General features: G+C 48.0%; 1 protein-coding gene across 5 annotated transcripts in view; it reads right to left on the bottom strand.

The window, feature by feature from the left end:
• LOC139265839 (nuclear autoantigen Sp-100-like) overlaps nucleotides 1-16344 on the bottom strand; it is a 131022-nt gene that overhangs the window by 15659 nt on the left and 99019 nt on the right. For all 5 annotated transcript variants that reach the window (XM_070883330.1, XM_070883331.1, XM_070883329.1 and 2 more), the window contains 2 exons: nucleotides 13684-13826; nucleotides 11138-11209 (listed from right to left, as the gene is read on the bottom strand). In XM_070883330.1, coding sequence (XP_070739431.1) covers nucleotides 11138-11209; nucleotides 13684-13826 — 215 coding nt within the window. The remainder of the gene's footprint in view (nucleotides 1-11137; nucleotides 11210-13683; nucleotides 13827-16344) is intronic.

Below are 16344 nucleotides of genomic sequence, written 5' to 3'. Positions count from 1 at the left end.
CCATAACTGTACCGGGTTCAGTCTGCTACATAACTGTACTGGGTTCAGTCTGCACCATAACTGTACCTGGATCAGTCTGCTCCATAAATGTACCTGGATCAGTTTGCTGCATAACTGTACCTGGATCAGTCTGCTCCATAACTGTTCTGAGTTCAGTCTGCTCCATAACTGTACCAGGATCAGTTTACTCCATAACTGTACCGAGATCAGTCTGCTCCATAACTGTACTGGGTTCAGTCTGCTCCATAACTGTACCGGGATCAGTCTGCTCCATAACTGTACTGGGTTCATTCTGCTCCATAACTGTACCGGGATCAGTCTGCTCCATAACTGGACCGGGTTCAGTCTGCTCCATAACTGTACCGGGTTCAGTCTGCTCCCTAACTGTACTGGGTTCAATCTGCTCCATAACTGTACCGGGATCAGTCTGCTCCATAACTGGACCGGGTTCAGTCTGCTCCATAACTGTACTGGGTTCATTCTGCTCCATAACTGTACCGGGATCAGTCTGCTCCATAACTGGACCGGGTTCAGTCTGCTCCATAACTGTACTGGGTTCAGTCTGCTCCCTAACTGTACTGGGTTCAATCTGCTTCCGAACTGTACCAGGTTCAGTCTGCTCCATAACTGTACTGGGATCAGTCTGCTCCATAACTGTTACTGGGATCAGTCTGCTCCATAATTGTACCGGGTTCAGTCTGCACTATAACTGTACCAGATCAGTCCGCTACACAACTGTCCCAGGATCAGTCTGCTCCATAACTGTCCCTGGATCAGTCTGCTTCATAACTGTCCCGGGATCAGTTTGCTCCAAAACTGTACTGGTGTCAGTCTGCTCAATAACTGCACCGGGATCAGTTTGCTCCATAGCTGTACTGGGTTCAGTCTGCTCCATAACTGTACCGGGATCAGTCTGCTCCATAACTGTCCCAGGATCAATCTGCTTCATAACTGTACCGGGATCAGACTGCTCCATAACTGTACCGGGATCAGTCTGCTCCATAACTGTACCGGGATCAGTTTACTCCATAACTGTACTGAGAGAGTCTGCTCCATAACTTTCCTGGGATCAGTCTTCTCCATAACTGTACCGGGATCAGTTTACTCCATAACTGTACCGAGATCAGTCTGCTCCATAACTGTACCGAGATCAGTCTGCTCCATAACTGTACTGGGTTCAGTCTGCTCCATAACTGTACCGGGTTCAGTCTGCTCCATAACTGTACCTAGTGCATTCTGCTCCATAACTCTACCGGGTTCAGTCTGCTCCATAACTGTACCAGGAGCAGTCTGCTACATAACTGTACCGGGTTCAGTCTGCACCATAACTGTACCTGGATCAGTCTGCTCCATAACTGTACCGGGATCAGTTTACTCCATAACTGTACTGAGATCAGTCTGCTCCATAACTGTACTGGGTTCAGTCTGCTCCATAACTGTACCGAGATCAGTCTGCTCCATAACTGTCCCAGGATCAATCTGCTTCATAACTGTACCGGGATCAGAATGCTCCAGAACTGTACCGGGATCAGTCTGCTCCATTACTATACCGGGATCAGTTTACTCCATAATTGTACCGAGATCAGTCTGCTCCATAACTGTACCGAGATCAGTCTGCTCCATAACTGTACTGGGTTCAGTCTGCTCCATAACTGTACCGGGTTCAGTCTGCTCCATAACTGTACCGGGATCAGTTTACTCCATAACTACCGAGATCAGTCTGCTCCATAACTGTACTGGGTTCAGTCTGCTCCATAATTGTACCGGGATCAGTCTGCTCCATAACTGTACCGGGTTCAGTCTGCTCCATAACTGTACCGGATTCAGTCTGCTCCATAACTGTACTGGGTTCAGTCTGCTCCATAACTGTACTGGGATCAGTCTGCTCCAAAACTGTACCGGGATCAGTCTGCTCCAAAACTGTACTGTGTTCAGTCTGTCCATAACTGTACCGGGTTCAGTCTGCTCCATAACTGTACCGGGATCAGTTTGCTCCAAAACTGTACCGGGATCAGTCTGCTCCAAAACTGTACTGTGTTCAGTCTGTCCATAACTGTACCGGGTTCAGTCTGCTACATAACTGTACCTGGTTCAGTCTGCTCCTTAACTGTACCTAGTGCATTCTGCTCCATAACTCTACCGGGTTCAGTCTGCTCCATAACTGTACCAGGAGCAGTCTGCTTCATAACTGTACCGGGATCAGTCTGTTCCATAACTGTACCTAGTGCATTCTGCTCCATAACTGTACCGGGATCAGTTTACTCCATAACTGTACCAAGATCAGTCTGCTCCATAACTGTACTGCGTTCATTCTGCTCCATAACTGTACTGGGTTCAGTCTGCTCCATAACTGTACCGGGATCAGTCTGCTCCATAACTGTCCCAGGATCAATCTGCTTCATAACTGTACCGGGATCAGAATGCTCCAGAACTGTACCGGGATCAGTCTGCTCCATTACTATACCGGGATCAGTTTACTCCATAATTGTACCGAGATCAGTCTGCTCCATAACTGTACTGAGATCAGTCTGCTCCATAACTGTACTGGGTTCAGTCTTCTCCATAACTGTACCGGGTTCAGTCTGCTTCATAACTGTTCCTAGTGCATTCTGCTCCATAACTCTACCGGGTTCAGTCTGCTCCATAACTGTACCGGGAGCAGTCTGCTACATAACTGTACCGGGTTCAGTCTGCTCCATAACTGTACCGGGATTAGTTTACTCCATAACTGTACCGAGATCAGTCTGCTCCATAACTGTACTGGGTTCATTCTGCTCCATAACTGTACTGGGATCAGTCTGCTCCATAACTGGATCGGGTTCAGTCTGCTCCATAACTGTACCGGGATCAGTCTGCTCCATAACTGTACCGGGTTCAGTCTGCTCCCTAACTGTACTGGGTTCAATCTGCTTCCGAACTGTACCAGGTTCAGTCTGCTCCATAACTGTATTGGGATCAGTCTGCTCCATAACTGTACCGGGATCAGTCTGCTCCATAACTATACTGGGATCAGTCTGCTCCATAATTGTACCGGGTTCAGTCTGCACTATAACTGTACCAGGATCAGTCTGCTACACAACTGTCCCAGGATCAGTCTGCTCCATAACTGTCCCAGGATCAATCTGCTTCATAACTGTACCGGGATCAGAATGCTCCAGAACTGTACCGAGATCAGTCTGCTCCATAACTGTACTGGGATCAGTCTGCTCCATAACTGTCCCAGGATCAATCTGCTTCATAACTGTACCGGGATCAGACTGCTCCAGAACTGTAGCGGGATCAGTTTACTCCATAACTGTACCGAGATCAGTCTGATCCATAACTGTACCTGGATCAGACTGCTCCATAACTGTACCGGGATCAGTTTACTCCATAACTGTATCGAGATCAGTCTGCTCCATAACTGTACCGAGATCAGTCTGCTCCATAACTGTACTGGGTTCAGTCTGCTCCATAACTGTATCGGGTTCTGTCTGCTCCCTAACTGTACCTAGTGCATTCTGCTCCATAACTCTACCGGGTTCAGTCTGCTCCATAACTGTACCGGGAGAAGTCTGCTACATAACTGTACCGGGTTCAGTCTGCACCATGACTGTACCTGGATCAGTCTGCTCCATAACTGTTCTGAGATCAGTCTGCTCCATAACTGTACCGGGTTCAGTCTGCTACATAACTGTACTGGGTTCAGTCTGCACCATAACTGTACCTGGATCAGTCTGCTCCATAAATGTACCTGGATCAGTTTGCTGCATAACTGTACCTGGATCAGTCTGCTCCATAACTGTTCTGAGTTCAGTCTGCTCCATAACTGTACCAGGATCAGTTTACTCCATAACTGTACCGAGATCAGTCTGCTCCATAACTGTACTGGGTTCAGTCTGCTCCATAACTGTACCGGGATCAGTCTGCTCCATAACTGTACCGGGATCAGTTTACTCCATAACTGTACCGAGATCAGTCTGCTCCATAACTGTACCCAGATCAGTCTGCTCCATAACTGTACTGGGTTCAGTCTGCTCCAAAACTGTACTGTGTTCAGTCTGTCCATAACTGTACCGGGTTCAATCTGCTCCATAACTGTACTGGGTTCAGTCTGTCCATAACTGTACCGGGTTCAGACTGCTCCAAAACTGTTACGGATTCAGTCTGCTCCATAACTTTACCGGGTTCAGTCTGCTCCATAACTGTACCGGGTTCAGTCTGCTACATCACTGTACCTGGTTCAGTCTGCTCCTTAACTGTACCTAGTGCATTCTGCTCCATAACTCTACCGGGTTCAGTCTGCTCCATAACTGTACCAGGAGCAGTCTGCTTCATAACTGTACCGGGATCAGTCTGTTCCATAACTGTACCTAGTGCATTCTGCTCTATAACTGTACTGGGATCAGTTTACTCCATAACTGTACCGAGATCAGTCTGCTCCATAACTGTACTGCGTTCTTCTGCTCCATAACTGTACTGGGTTCAGTCTGCTCCATAACTGTACCGGGATCAGTCTGCTCCATAACTGTCCCAGGATCAATCTGCTTCATAACTGTACCGGGATCAGAATGCTCCAGAACTGTACCGGGATCAGTCTGCTCCATTACTATACCGGGATCAGTTTACTCCATAATTGTACCGAGATCAGTCTGCTCCATAACTGTACCGAGATCAGTCTGCTCCATAACTGTACTGGGTTCAGTCTTCTCCATAACTGTACCGGGTTCAGTCTGCTTCATAACTGTACCTAGTGCATTCTGCTCCATAACTCTACCGGATTCAGTCTGCTCCATAACTGTACCGGGAGCAGTCTGCTACATAACTGTACCGCGTTCAGTCTGCTCCATAACTGTACCGGGATTAGTTTACTCCATAACTGTACCGAGATCAGTCTGCTCCATAACTGTACTGGGTTCATTCTGCTCCATAACTGTACCGGGATCAGTCTGCTCCATAACTGGATCGGGTTCAGTCTGCTCCATAACTGTACCGGGATCAGTCTGCTCCATAACTGTACTGGGTTCAGTCTGCTTCCTAACTGTACTGGGTTCAATCTGCTTACGAACTGTACCAGGTTCAGTCTGCTCCATAACTGTATTGGGATCAGTCTGCTCCATAACTGTACCGGGATCAGTCTTCTCCATAACTATACTGGGATCAGTCTGCTCCATAATTGTACCGGGTTCAGTCTGCACTATAATTGTACCAGGATCAGTCTGCTACACAACTGTCCCAGGATCAGTCTGCTCCATAACTGTCCCAGGATCAATCTGCTTCATAACTGTACCGGGATCAGAATGCTCCAGAACTGTACCGAGACCAGTCTGCTCCATAACTGTACTGGGATCAGTCTGCTCCATAACTGTCCCAGGATCAATCTGCTTCATAACTGTACCGGGATCAGACTGCTCCAGAACTGTAACGGGATCAGTTTACTCCATAACTGTACCGAGATCAGTCTGATCCATAACTGTACCTGGATCAGACTGCTCCATAACTGTACCGGGATCAGTTTACTCCATAACTGTATCGAGATCAGTCTGCTCCATAACTGTACCGAGATCAGTCTGCTCCATAACTGTACTGGGTTCAGTCTGCTCCATAACTGTATCGGGTTCTGTCTGCTCCCTAACTGTACCTAGTGCATTCTGCTCCATAACTCTACCGGGTTCAGTCTGCTCCATAACTGTACCGGGAGAAGTCTGCTACATAACTGTATCGGGTTCAGTCTGCACCATGACTGTACCTGGATCAGTCTGCTCCATAACTGTTCTGAGATCAGTCTGCTCCATAACTGTACCGGGTTCAGTCTGCTCCATAACTGTACCTAGTGCATTCTGCTCCATAACTCTACCGGGTTCAGTCTGCTCCATAACTGTACCGGGAGCAGTCTGCTCCATAACTGTACCGGGATCAGTTTACTCCATAACTGTACCGAGATCAGTCTGCTCCATAACTGTACCCAGATCAGTCTGCTCCATAACTGTACCGGGATCAGTCTGCTCCAAAACTGTACCGGGATCAGTCTGCTCCAAAACTGTACTGTGTTCAGTCTGCTACATAACTGTACCGGGTTCAGTCTGCACCATAACTGTACCTGGATCAGTCTGCTCCATAACTGTTCTGAGTTCAGTCTGCTCCATAACTGTACCGGGATCAGTTTACTCCATAACTGTACCGAGATCAGTCTGCTCCATAACTGTACCGGGTTCAGTCTGCTCCTTAACTGTACTGGGTTCAATCTGCTTCCGAACTGTACCAGGTTCAGTCTGCTCCATAACTGTATTGGGATCAGTCTGCTCCATAACTGTACCGGGATCAGTCTGCTCCATAACTGTACCGAGATCAGTCTGCTCCATAACTGTACTGGGTTCAGTCTGCTCCATAACTGTATCGGGTTCAGTCTGCTCCATAACTGTACCTAGTGCATTCTGCTCCATAACTCTACCGGGTTCAGTCTGCTCCATAACTGTACCGGGAGCAGTCTGCTACATAACTGTACCGGGTTCAGTCTGCACCATAACTGTACCTGGATCAGTCTGCTCCATAACTGTACCTAGTGCATTCTGCTCCATAACTCTACAGGGTTCAGTCTGCTCCATAACTGTACCGGGAGCAGTCTGCTCCAAAACTGTACCGGGATCAGTCTGCTCCAAAACTGTACCGGGATCAGTCTGCTCCAAAACTGTACTGTATTCAGTCTGCTCCATAACTGTACCGGAAGCAGTCTGCTACATAACTGTACCGGGTTCAGTCTGCACCATAACTGTACCTGGATCAGTCTGCTCCATAACTGTTCTGAGTTCAGTCTGCTCCATAACTGTACCGGGATCAGTTTACTCCATAACTGTACCGAGATCAGTCTGCTCCATAACTGTACTGGGTTCAGTCTGCACCTTAACTGTACTGGGTTCAATCTGCTTCCGAACTGTACCAGGTTCAGTCTGCTCCATAACTGTATTGGGATCAGTCTGCTCCATAACTGTACCGGGATCAGTCTGCTCCATAACTGTACCGAGATCAGTCTGCTCCATAACTGTACTGGGTTCAGTCTGCTCCATAACTGTATCGGGTTCAGTCTGCTCCATAACTGTACCTAGTGCATTCTGCTCCATAACTCTACCGGGTTCAGTCTGCACCATAACTGTACCGGGAGCAGTCTGCTACATAACTGTACCGGTTTCAGTCTGCACCATAACTGTACCTGGATCAGTCTGCTCCATAACTGTTCTTAGATCAGTCTGCTCCAAAACTGTACCGGGTTCTGTCTGCTCCATAACTGTACCTAGTGCATTCTGCTCCATAACTCTACAGGGTTCAGTCTGCTCCATAACTGTACCGGGAGCAGTCTGCTACATAACTGTACTGGGTTCAGTCTGCACCATAACTGTACCTGGATCATTCTGCTCCGTAACTGTACCTGGATCAGTTTGCTCCATAACTGTACCTGGATCAGTCTGCTCCATAACTGTTCTGAGTTCAGTCTGCTCCATAACTGTACCAGGATCAGTTTACTCCATAACTGTACCGAGATCAGTCTGCTCCATAACTGTACTGGGTTCAGTCTGCTCCATAATTGTACCGGGATCAGTCTGCTCCATAACTGTACCGGGTTCAGTCTGCTCCATAACTGTACCGGGTTCAATCTGCTCGATAACTGTACTGGGTTCAGTCTGCTCCATAACTGTACTGGGATCAGTCTGCTCCATAACTGTACTGGGATCAGTCTGCTCCAAAACTGTACTGTGTTCAGTCTGTCCATAACTGTACCGGGTTCAGCCTGCTCCATAACTGTACCGGGATCAGTCTGCTCCAAAACTGTACTGGGATCAGTCTGCTCCAAAACTGTACTGTGTTCAGTCTGTCCATAACTGTACCGGGTTCAGTCTGCTCCATAACTGTACTGGGTTCAGTCTGTCCATAACTGTACCGGGTTCAGACTGCTCCAAAACTGTTACGGATTCAGTCTGCTCCATAACTGTACCGGGTTCAGTCTGCTCCATAACTGTACCGGGTTCAGTCTGCTCCATAACTCTGCCGGGATCAGTCTGCTCCATAACTGTACCGGGTTCAGTGTGCTCCATAACTATACCGGGAGCAGTCTGCTCCATAACTGTACCGGGATCATTCTGCTCCATAACTGTACCTGGATCAGTCTGCTCCATAACTGTACCTGGATCAGTCTGCTCCATAACTGTATCGGGTTCAGTCTGCTCCATAACTGTTCCGAGTTCAGTCTGCTCCATAATTGTCCCGGGATCAGTCTGCTCCATAACTGTACCGGGATCAGACTGTTCCATAACTGTACCAGGATCAGTCTGCTCCATAACTGTACTGGGATCAGTCTGCTTCATAACTGTATCGGGTTCAGTCTGCTCCATAACTGTTCCGAGTTCAGTCTGCTCCATAACTGTCCCGGGATCAGTCTGCTCCATAACTGTACCGGGATCAGACTGCTCCATAACTGTACCCGGATCAGTCTGCTCCATAACTGTACTGGGATCAGTTTACTCCATAACTGTACCGAGATCAGTCTGCTCCATAACTGTCCTGGGATCAGTCTGCTCCATAATTGTAACGGGATCAGTCTGCTCCATAACTGTAACGGGTTCAGTCTGCTCCATAACTGTACCGGTTCAGTCTGCTCCATAATGGTACCGGGTTCAGTCTGCTCCCTGACTGTACTGGGATCAGTTTGCTCCATAGCTGTACCGGGATCAGTCTGCTCCATAACTGTACTGGGATCAGTCTGCTCCAAAACTGTACTGGGATCAGTCTGCTCCAAAACTGTACTGTGTTCAGTCTGTCCATAACTGTACCGGGTTCAGTCTGCTCCATAACTGTACTGGGTTCAGTCTGTCCATAACTGTACCGGGTTCAGACTGCTCCAAAACTGTTACGGATTCAGTCTGCTCCATAACTGTACCGGGTTCAGTCTGCTCCATAACTGTACCGGGTTCAGTCTGCTCCATAACTCTGCCGGGATCAGTCTGCTCCATAACTGTACCGGGTTCAGTGTGCTCCATAACTATACCGGGAGCAGTCTGCTCCATAACTGTACCGGGATCATTCTGCTCCATAACTGTACCTGGATCAGTCTGCTCCATAACTGTACCTGGATCAGTCTGCTCCATAACTGTATCGGGTTCAGTCTGCTCCATAACTGTTCCGAGTTCAGTCTGCTCCATAATTGTCCCGGGATCAGTCTGCTCCATAACTGTACCGGGATCAGACTGTTCCATAACTGTACCAGGATCAGTCTGCTCCATAACTGTACTGGGATCAGTCTGCTTCATAACTGTATCGGGTTCAGTCTGCTCCATAACTGTTCCGAGTTCAGTCTGCTCCATAACTGTCCCGGGATCAGTCTGCTCCATAACTGTACCGGGATCAGACTGCTCCATAACTGTACCCGGATCAGTCTGCTCCATAACTGTACTGGGATCAGTTTACTCCATAACTGTACCGAGATCAGTCTGCTCCATAACTGTCCTGGGATCAGTCTGCTCCATAATTGTAACGGGATCAGTCTGCTCCATAACTGTAACGGGTTCAGTCTGCTCCATAACTGTACCGGTTCAGTCTGCTCCATAATGGTACCGGGTTCAGTCTGCTCCCTGACTGTACTGGGATCAGTTTGCTCCATAGCTGTACCGGGATCAGTCTGCTCCATAACTGTACTGGGATCAGTCTGCTCCAAAACTGTACTGGGATCAGTCTGCTCCAAAACTGTACTGTGTTCAGTCTGTCCATAACTGTACCGGGTTCAGTCTGCTCCATAACTGTACTGGGTTCAGTCTGTCCATAACTGTACCGGGTTCAGACTGCTCCAAAACTGTTACGGATTCAGTCTGCTCCATAACTGTACCGGGTTCAGTCTGCTCCATAACTGTACCGGGTTCAGTCTGCTCCATAACTCTACCGGGATCAGTCTGCTCCATAACTGTACCGGGTTCAGTGTGCTCCATAACTATACCGGGAGCAGTCTGCTCCATAACTGTACCGGGATCATTCTGCTCCATAACTGTACCTGGATCAGTCTGCTCCATAACTGTACCTGGATCAGTCTGCTCCATAACTGTATCGGGTTCAGTCTGCTCCATAACTGTTCCGAGTTCAGTCTGCTCCATAATTGTCCCGGGATCAGTCTGCTCCATAACTGTACCGGGATCAGACTGTTCCATAACTGTACCAGGATCAGTCTGCTCCATAACTGTACTGGGATCAGTCTGCTCCATAACTGTATCGGGTTCAGTCTGCTCCATAACTGTTCCGAGTTCAGTCTGCTCCATAACTGTCCCGGGATCAGTCTGCTCCATAACTGTACCGGGATCAGTCTGCTCCATAACTGTAACGGGTTCAGTCTGCTCCATAACTGTACCGGGTTCAGTCTGCTCCATAATGGTACCGGGTTCAGTCTGCTCCCTGACTGTACTGGGATCAGTTTGCTCCATAGCTGTACCGGGATCAGTCTGCTCCATAACTGTACTGGGATCAGTCTGCTCCATAACTGTACTGGGGTCAGTCTGCTCCATAATTGTACTGGGGTCAGTCTGCTTCATTACTCTACTGGGTTCAGTCTGCTCCATAACTGTACTGGGACAGTCTGCTCCATAACTGTACCGGGTTCAGTCTGCTCTGTAACTGTACTGGGATCAGTCTGCTCCATAACTGTACCAGGTTCAGTCTGCTCCATAACTGTACCAGGTTCAGTCTGCTCCATAACTGTACCGGGTTCAGTCTGCTCCATAACTGTACCGGGTTCAGTCTGCTTCATAACTGTACCAGGATCAGTTTGTCCATAGCTGTACCGAGTTCAGTCTGCTCCATAACTGTCCCGGGATCAGACTGCTCCATAACTGTACCGGGTTCAGTCTGCTCCATATCTGTACCGGGATCAGTCTGCTCCATAACTGTACCGGGATCAGACTGCTCCATAACTGTACCGGGTTCAGTCTGCTCTATATCTGTAGCGGGTTCGCCTGCTCCATATCTGTAGCGGGATCAGTCTGGTCCGTAACTGCACTGAATTCAGTCCTCTCCATAACTGTACTGGGAACAGTCTGCTCTGTAACTGTACTGGGGTCAGTTTGTTGCATAGCTATACCAGTATGAATCTGTCCCATAATTAGTGACCTTTTTAAGCTCTATTTACCTGAGCATCAACATCTGGAGATGTGCACGTTTTACACAAACAGTCACGCTTGTGAAGTTTCAAATAACCTTTCTGGAAAAATAAAATGTAAAAAAAAAAAATTAATGGTAAAAGATTATTAAATTATTAAATTATTTAAATTATATAAACCAGATAACAAACCTGTGGACATATTCTCAGGTGTAACAGTGCGAGCGGGCGTGACAGAGTGGGCGGGACAGAACGGATGTGATGGCCTGGGAGGTACTAACGGAAGGCACAAAACAGGGCAATTTCCCATCCCCTTAATGTTGCAAGTTAAATTCTGGCTGTTTTTAACAATTATCTCTGTTCATCTCCATAGTATACAAGGCATTGGGGTAGGACTTGGAATGGGCCCAATCGTGACTGTTGTGGAGTTGGGGGAGCACTCCATATCTTTCGTTGACAGTTGTAACTGCTGCTAAAGAATTCTGAACGGGTCAGGTGCAGCACCTGCTCTGCTGGTTGGAAACAAATTTCCCAGAGGGCTCCTTAAACAGGCGTTAGGCCCCTAACAGGCAAGGGGCCATAGGCTTATATTAGCTGGCCACCTGGAACGCATAAAAAATAGGCTCAACAAATTTGGCAGTGGCCCAAACTCACGTGCATATTGGGCGCAGGCCAGTGCTAAATTTATCAGCATTGTATCCGTCTTCTGCCCAGAAAATGGGCACAATGTGGACCTATTTCTACCCCACTGAGACTGCTACCTGATAACACCCCTTGGAGCTCTGTGAGAGTGGATTTCAGTATGGCTGGTAAACTGATATTTTAAAGTGCATCATCTAGCCTCCACATTAGATTTGGTGGAACATGCCTAAGACATAAGACATAAGAATTAGGATCGGGAATAGGCCATACGGCCCCTCAAGCCTGCTCTATCATTCAATAAGATCATGGCTGATCTTTGACCTCAACTCCACTTTTCCGCCTGATCCCCATATCCCTTGATTCTCCTAGTGTCCAAAAGCAATTATCTCAGCCTTGAATATATTCAACGACAAAGCATGCACAGCCTTTTGGGGTAGAGAATTCCAAAGATTCACAACCTTCTGAGTGAAGAAAATGCTCCTCATCTCAGTCTTAAATGGCCGACCCCTTATCCTGAGACAATGCCCCCTAGTCCTAGACACTCCAGCCAGGGGAAACAACCTCTCAGCATCTACCCTGTTAATCCCCACAGAGTCTATGGGCTCAATTTTCCACATTGCAGATTTTTGGCGTAGTTGAAGAGTTACGGATGATTTTTTTTGTGTCCAACTACTCCAAAAAAAAGTTGCAAGTTTCCCCGTTTTAATTTGTGAATGTGGCCCGTCGTAGATTATCCTTAAGCTCTGTGAGTGGAGCCTAAGGTCTGCGCCAAAAGAATCGGGTTGCCAGGGCAACGAGGGACATACTGCGGGCTGAGGCTGGAAGGCGAAACATACAAGACATTCCGGCCAGCTCACAGCAACCTGCTCAAGCACCTTGCACATTGCAGCTATTTAAGGCAGCAGCTTACCGACATGAAAATATTAAAGAGTCTTTGTGCCAAAAGTCAATCCTGTAAAATGAGGTTGCCAGAGTAACGAGGGACGTTCTCAAGGGCTGAGGCTCATAGCTCAGGCCGAAAGGCCTTCCTCCCCCGGAGCCGGTGCTGTTCCTAGCTCAGGCTGAAAGGCCTCCCTCCCTCCCGGAGCTGGTGCTGCTCCTAGCCCAGGCCGAAAGGCCTCGCTCCCCCGGAGCCGGTGCTGTTCCTAGCTCAGGCTGAAAGATCTCCCTCCCTCCCGGAGCTGGTGCTGCTCCTAGCCCAGGCCGAAAGGCTTCCCTCCACTGGAGCCGGTGCCGCTCCTAGCTCAGGCTGAAAGGCCTCCCTCCCCCGGAGCCGGTGCCGCTCCTAGCTCAGGCTGAAAGGCCTCCCTCCCCCGGAGCCGGTGCCGCTCCTAGCTCAGGCTGAAAGGCCTCCCTCCCCCGGAGCCAGTGCCATTCCTAGCTCAGGCCGAAAGATCTCCCCTCCCCTGGAGCCAGTGCCACTCCTAGCTCAGGCTGAAAGATCCCCCTGCCCCGGAGCCGGTGCCGCTCCTACCTCAGGCTGAAAGGCTTCCCTCCCCCGGAGCCGATGCCACTCCTAGCCCGGACCGAATTCGCCCCCCTCCTGCAGCTGTCCCGGCCATGGAACTGGATCTTCTGCACTGATTCTCTTACCTGCACTGATTATGTTAACTACCCAGAAGGTTTTTCAGAGCGGTCACATATGCTGTCTTAAAAACAATCGTAGTTGGCCAAACTTGTTTCAATGGCCTGAATTGGTGCGGGTGGCAGGTTATGCCCCCAATGAGGTAAAAAAAAATTGCAGCCTAAAAAACTCGTACCTAAGTGAATTACACTGGCACAGAAACTTCGGGGAAACTTGGAGATTTTAATTTACTCCAAAAAAAATGGTGCATGCCAAAAAAATGGCGCCGATAATTGGGGAAAATTGAGCCCTATGTTTCAATGAGATCACCTCTCATGTTTCTAAACTCCAGAGAGTCGAGGTCCAGTACCTGGATCAGCTTGCCCAGAGTCTCTGATTCACAGTGGATGTTTCTCTTCCAGTATCGAATTTCTTTTTTGATACCACTCATATGTTCAAACTCTGACGGAGTCAGCCATTTATTCTTAGTTCGAATGCATTTTCCATTAATTCCTGAAAGACAAGAAATGGAAAGAATGGGAAAGATGTAACCACTGAAACTGCAGAGAAATCCCCACCAACTGGGGCAAAGGGCACACATCTCGTGCCAAGGAAGAGGGGACATTTGCAAGACTTGACTGCTCAAAGAGGACAAAAACAACACTGCATGGGAAAGTCAGCTCAGGTGTAGGAAGGCAGAAGGATTGAAAGAGTTGAAGCAGAACAAGGTAGTAACAAATAAAACAGGTGGAGGAAGAGCAATCTCCATTATTAGCAGCAAGTGCCTGATCGCCCATGCCTGAGGCCTTCAAGCTGCCTTTTGGTTTGCTAGCCCTACCAGTGGTGCTAATCCGGGGTGGGCCCGCACTAGGGGCGGGGTGGGGGCACGGGGTGGGGGGGTGGGGGTTGCTGGAGGGTAGGAGGCAGGTGTGTCCAAGGGTCATTTAAGTATCCCGGGAAACGAAATCCCATTTTTCCCAGGGAAGTACAGAAGCAGCAAACTTCTGGTTTGATGCTTCTTTCTAGCTCCAAGACAGAGAACACCCAGGAAGATCAGAACGCCCAGGAAGATCAGCCCTACAATCTCTTTGGATTGTATTGAGGAATATGAAAGTATTGGTCACATTATAAATCAGCAAACAGCAGAAGTAGAGCAGAAATTCATAAATTAGAGAGAGCTGTGCGTCGCTATAGTTGTAACTGTAAGAGATTTTCATTATTCTATAATAGTCTGGGTGAGGGAAATATGTGTAGTGAAAAAGGGGAGAAATGACCCTGCCATTTGATCAGGACCTTTGTCAGATAATATATATTTGCTACTCCAATAAGAAAGGAAGCAGAATAAGTTGGCAACCTAAACTAGGGGAACAGTTGGAAAACAGTGACCACAATATAGTTGTAAAGGATGGAGAAGATTAAAGAACAAGGGTAGTTGATTGTGCAAACGACAATCTAATTGCAGCGAAATAAAAAGGGAGCTTGCCCAGATTACACTGGGAGGAAGAGTTGACAATTAGAGCTGGAGCTTAGTAATGGAAATCATTTAAAGAAGAAATACAGAGGTCACAGACTCAGTACAGTCCAGTAAGGAACAAAAGGAAGTGTGTTGCAGGCTGGGGTTCCGAGGATGAATAGTGAAATTAGGTCAAATTTCATACTAAAAAAAGAGAAGCATTTAGTGATTACAGAGCAGATAATAAAATGAAAGCCAGGACAAATATAGAGAATATCTACGAAAGAAAGATTAGAAAGAGAGAGAAATAATTAGCAAAAAAAGATTAAGGTCAATAAAAAAAGGCTCTCTATAGGCACCTTATTAATAAGAGGATAGGCAATGGAGGGGTGGAGCCACTCAGAAATGGAAGGATGGCAGAGATATGAAATAAGTACTTTGTCTCAGACTTCATAGAGGAGGTGGGCATTGGAATTACACAAACAATGATGGGTGCAGAACATTTACTGGAGGTTATTATTCAAAGAGAGATGGGATTGAAGAAGTCACTCAAACTTAAGGGGGAAAAATCATTGGGTCCCAAGTGGGGGTCGGGGGGGAAGTAACATAAAATAGGACAGAAGTGGCCTCAGAACTTCTAAACCGGGTTCCTCTTTAAAGTGACTAGCCTGTGCCCCCAGCAACACTGAACACCCAGTTACAATGGGCAACCCATCATACGACAGGCAATTATAGCGCGGAAGGACGCAGGAGTGGTCAGAACGGTGGTCATGTGTCGATCCCCGGAGTTACGTCATACAGCACCAGCACAACCACTTGGGTATGTCAAAACAGGACCATCTTCCCCCGTCCACACCTCAGCAGTGAGGTGCTCAGTGAGCTGTGCCCTGACCTGCGGATAACCGCCAGCGCAGAGGCAATCCAGCCTGTCGCAGTGGTGAAGTCACCACTTTACCGAGCTTTTATTTGATCGGCTTATTTCAAGCAATTCCCAGTGATGGTTGCCATATTAATCAGTTGTCAAAACGCTAATGCATCAAAACAGGGCGGCGCAGCCAGGGACCAATGGAATGGTGGGAACAACTTGAAGTCAATGGAAATCAAAATGGGGAAAGATGTCAAATGGGCTGCCGACTCACTATCACCCATTTTACACTCTCACACAAAGTCAAAATATACACTCAATCACTTTATTTGTCTAACTGTGTGTCCCTCCATCAATCCTTGCATTCTCAGTGTTTTCCCTTGGTGATGTGTTGTTGACTTCTCGATATCCCACTCCTTAAAAGTGGCACCTCAGAGGGGGGAGCGTGTGGTATCATACTGTTGTTTTTCAGTGTGGGCTGCATTAATGTTCTATGGGGAGTGCCATGCTTTGGCTGGGTCATGAGGCGGCACTGCCAATACTGCCAGTACCTTGGCATCTGGGCTGATAGGGGGACTGCAGCAACCAATCGGCAGTTGCCCGAGGAGCTGGGCTTCACCCTGTGCGGTGAAGTCCTCTTCTGCTTCTCTCTTTGCCAGACCCCAGTTGATGTCTGCCCCTTAAGAATGACCAGGGTTCTATGTGGATACTCA

Source organism: Pristiophorus japonicus, chromosome 6 (assembly GCF_044704955.1).
Source record: "Pristiophorus japonicus isolate sPriJap1 chromosome 6, sPriJap1.hap1, whole genome shotgun sequence".
In the NCBI taxonomy this organism is placed as follows: domain Eukaryota; kingdom Metazoa; phylum Chordata; class Chondrichthyes; family Pristiophoridae; genus Pristiophorus; species Pristiophorus japonicus.
The sequence above is the reverse complement of the archived record's forward strand: the minus strand, read 5'-3'. Positions and strand labels throughout refer to the sequence as shown.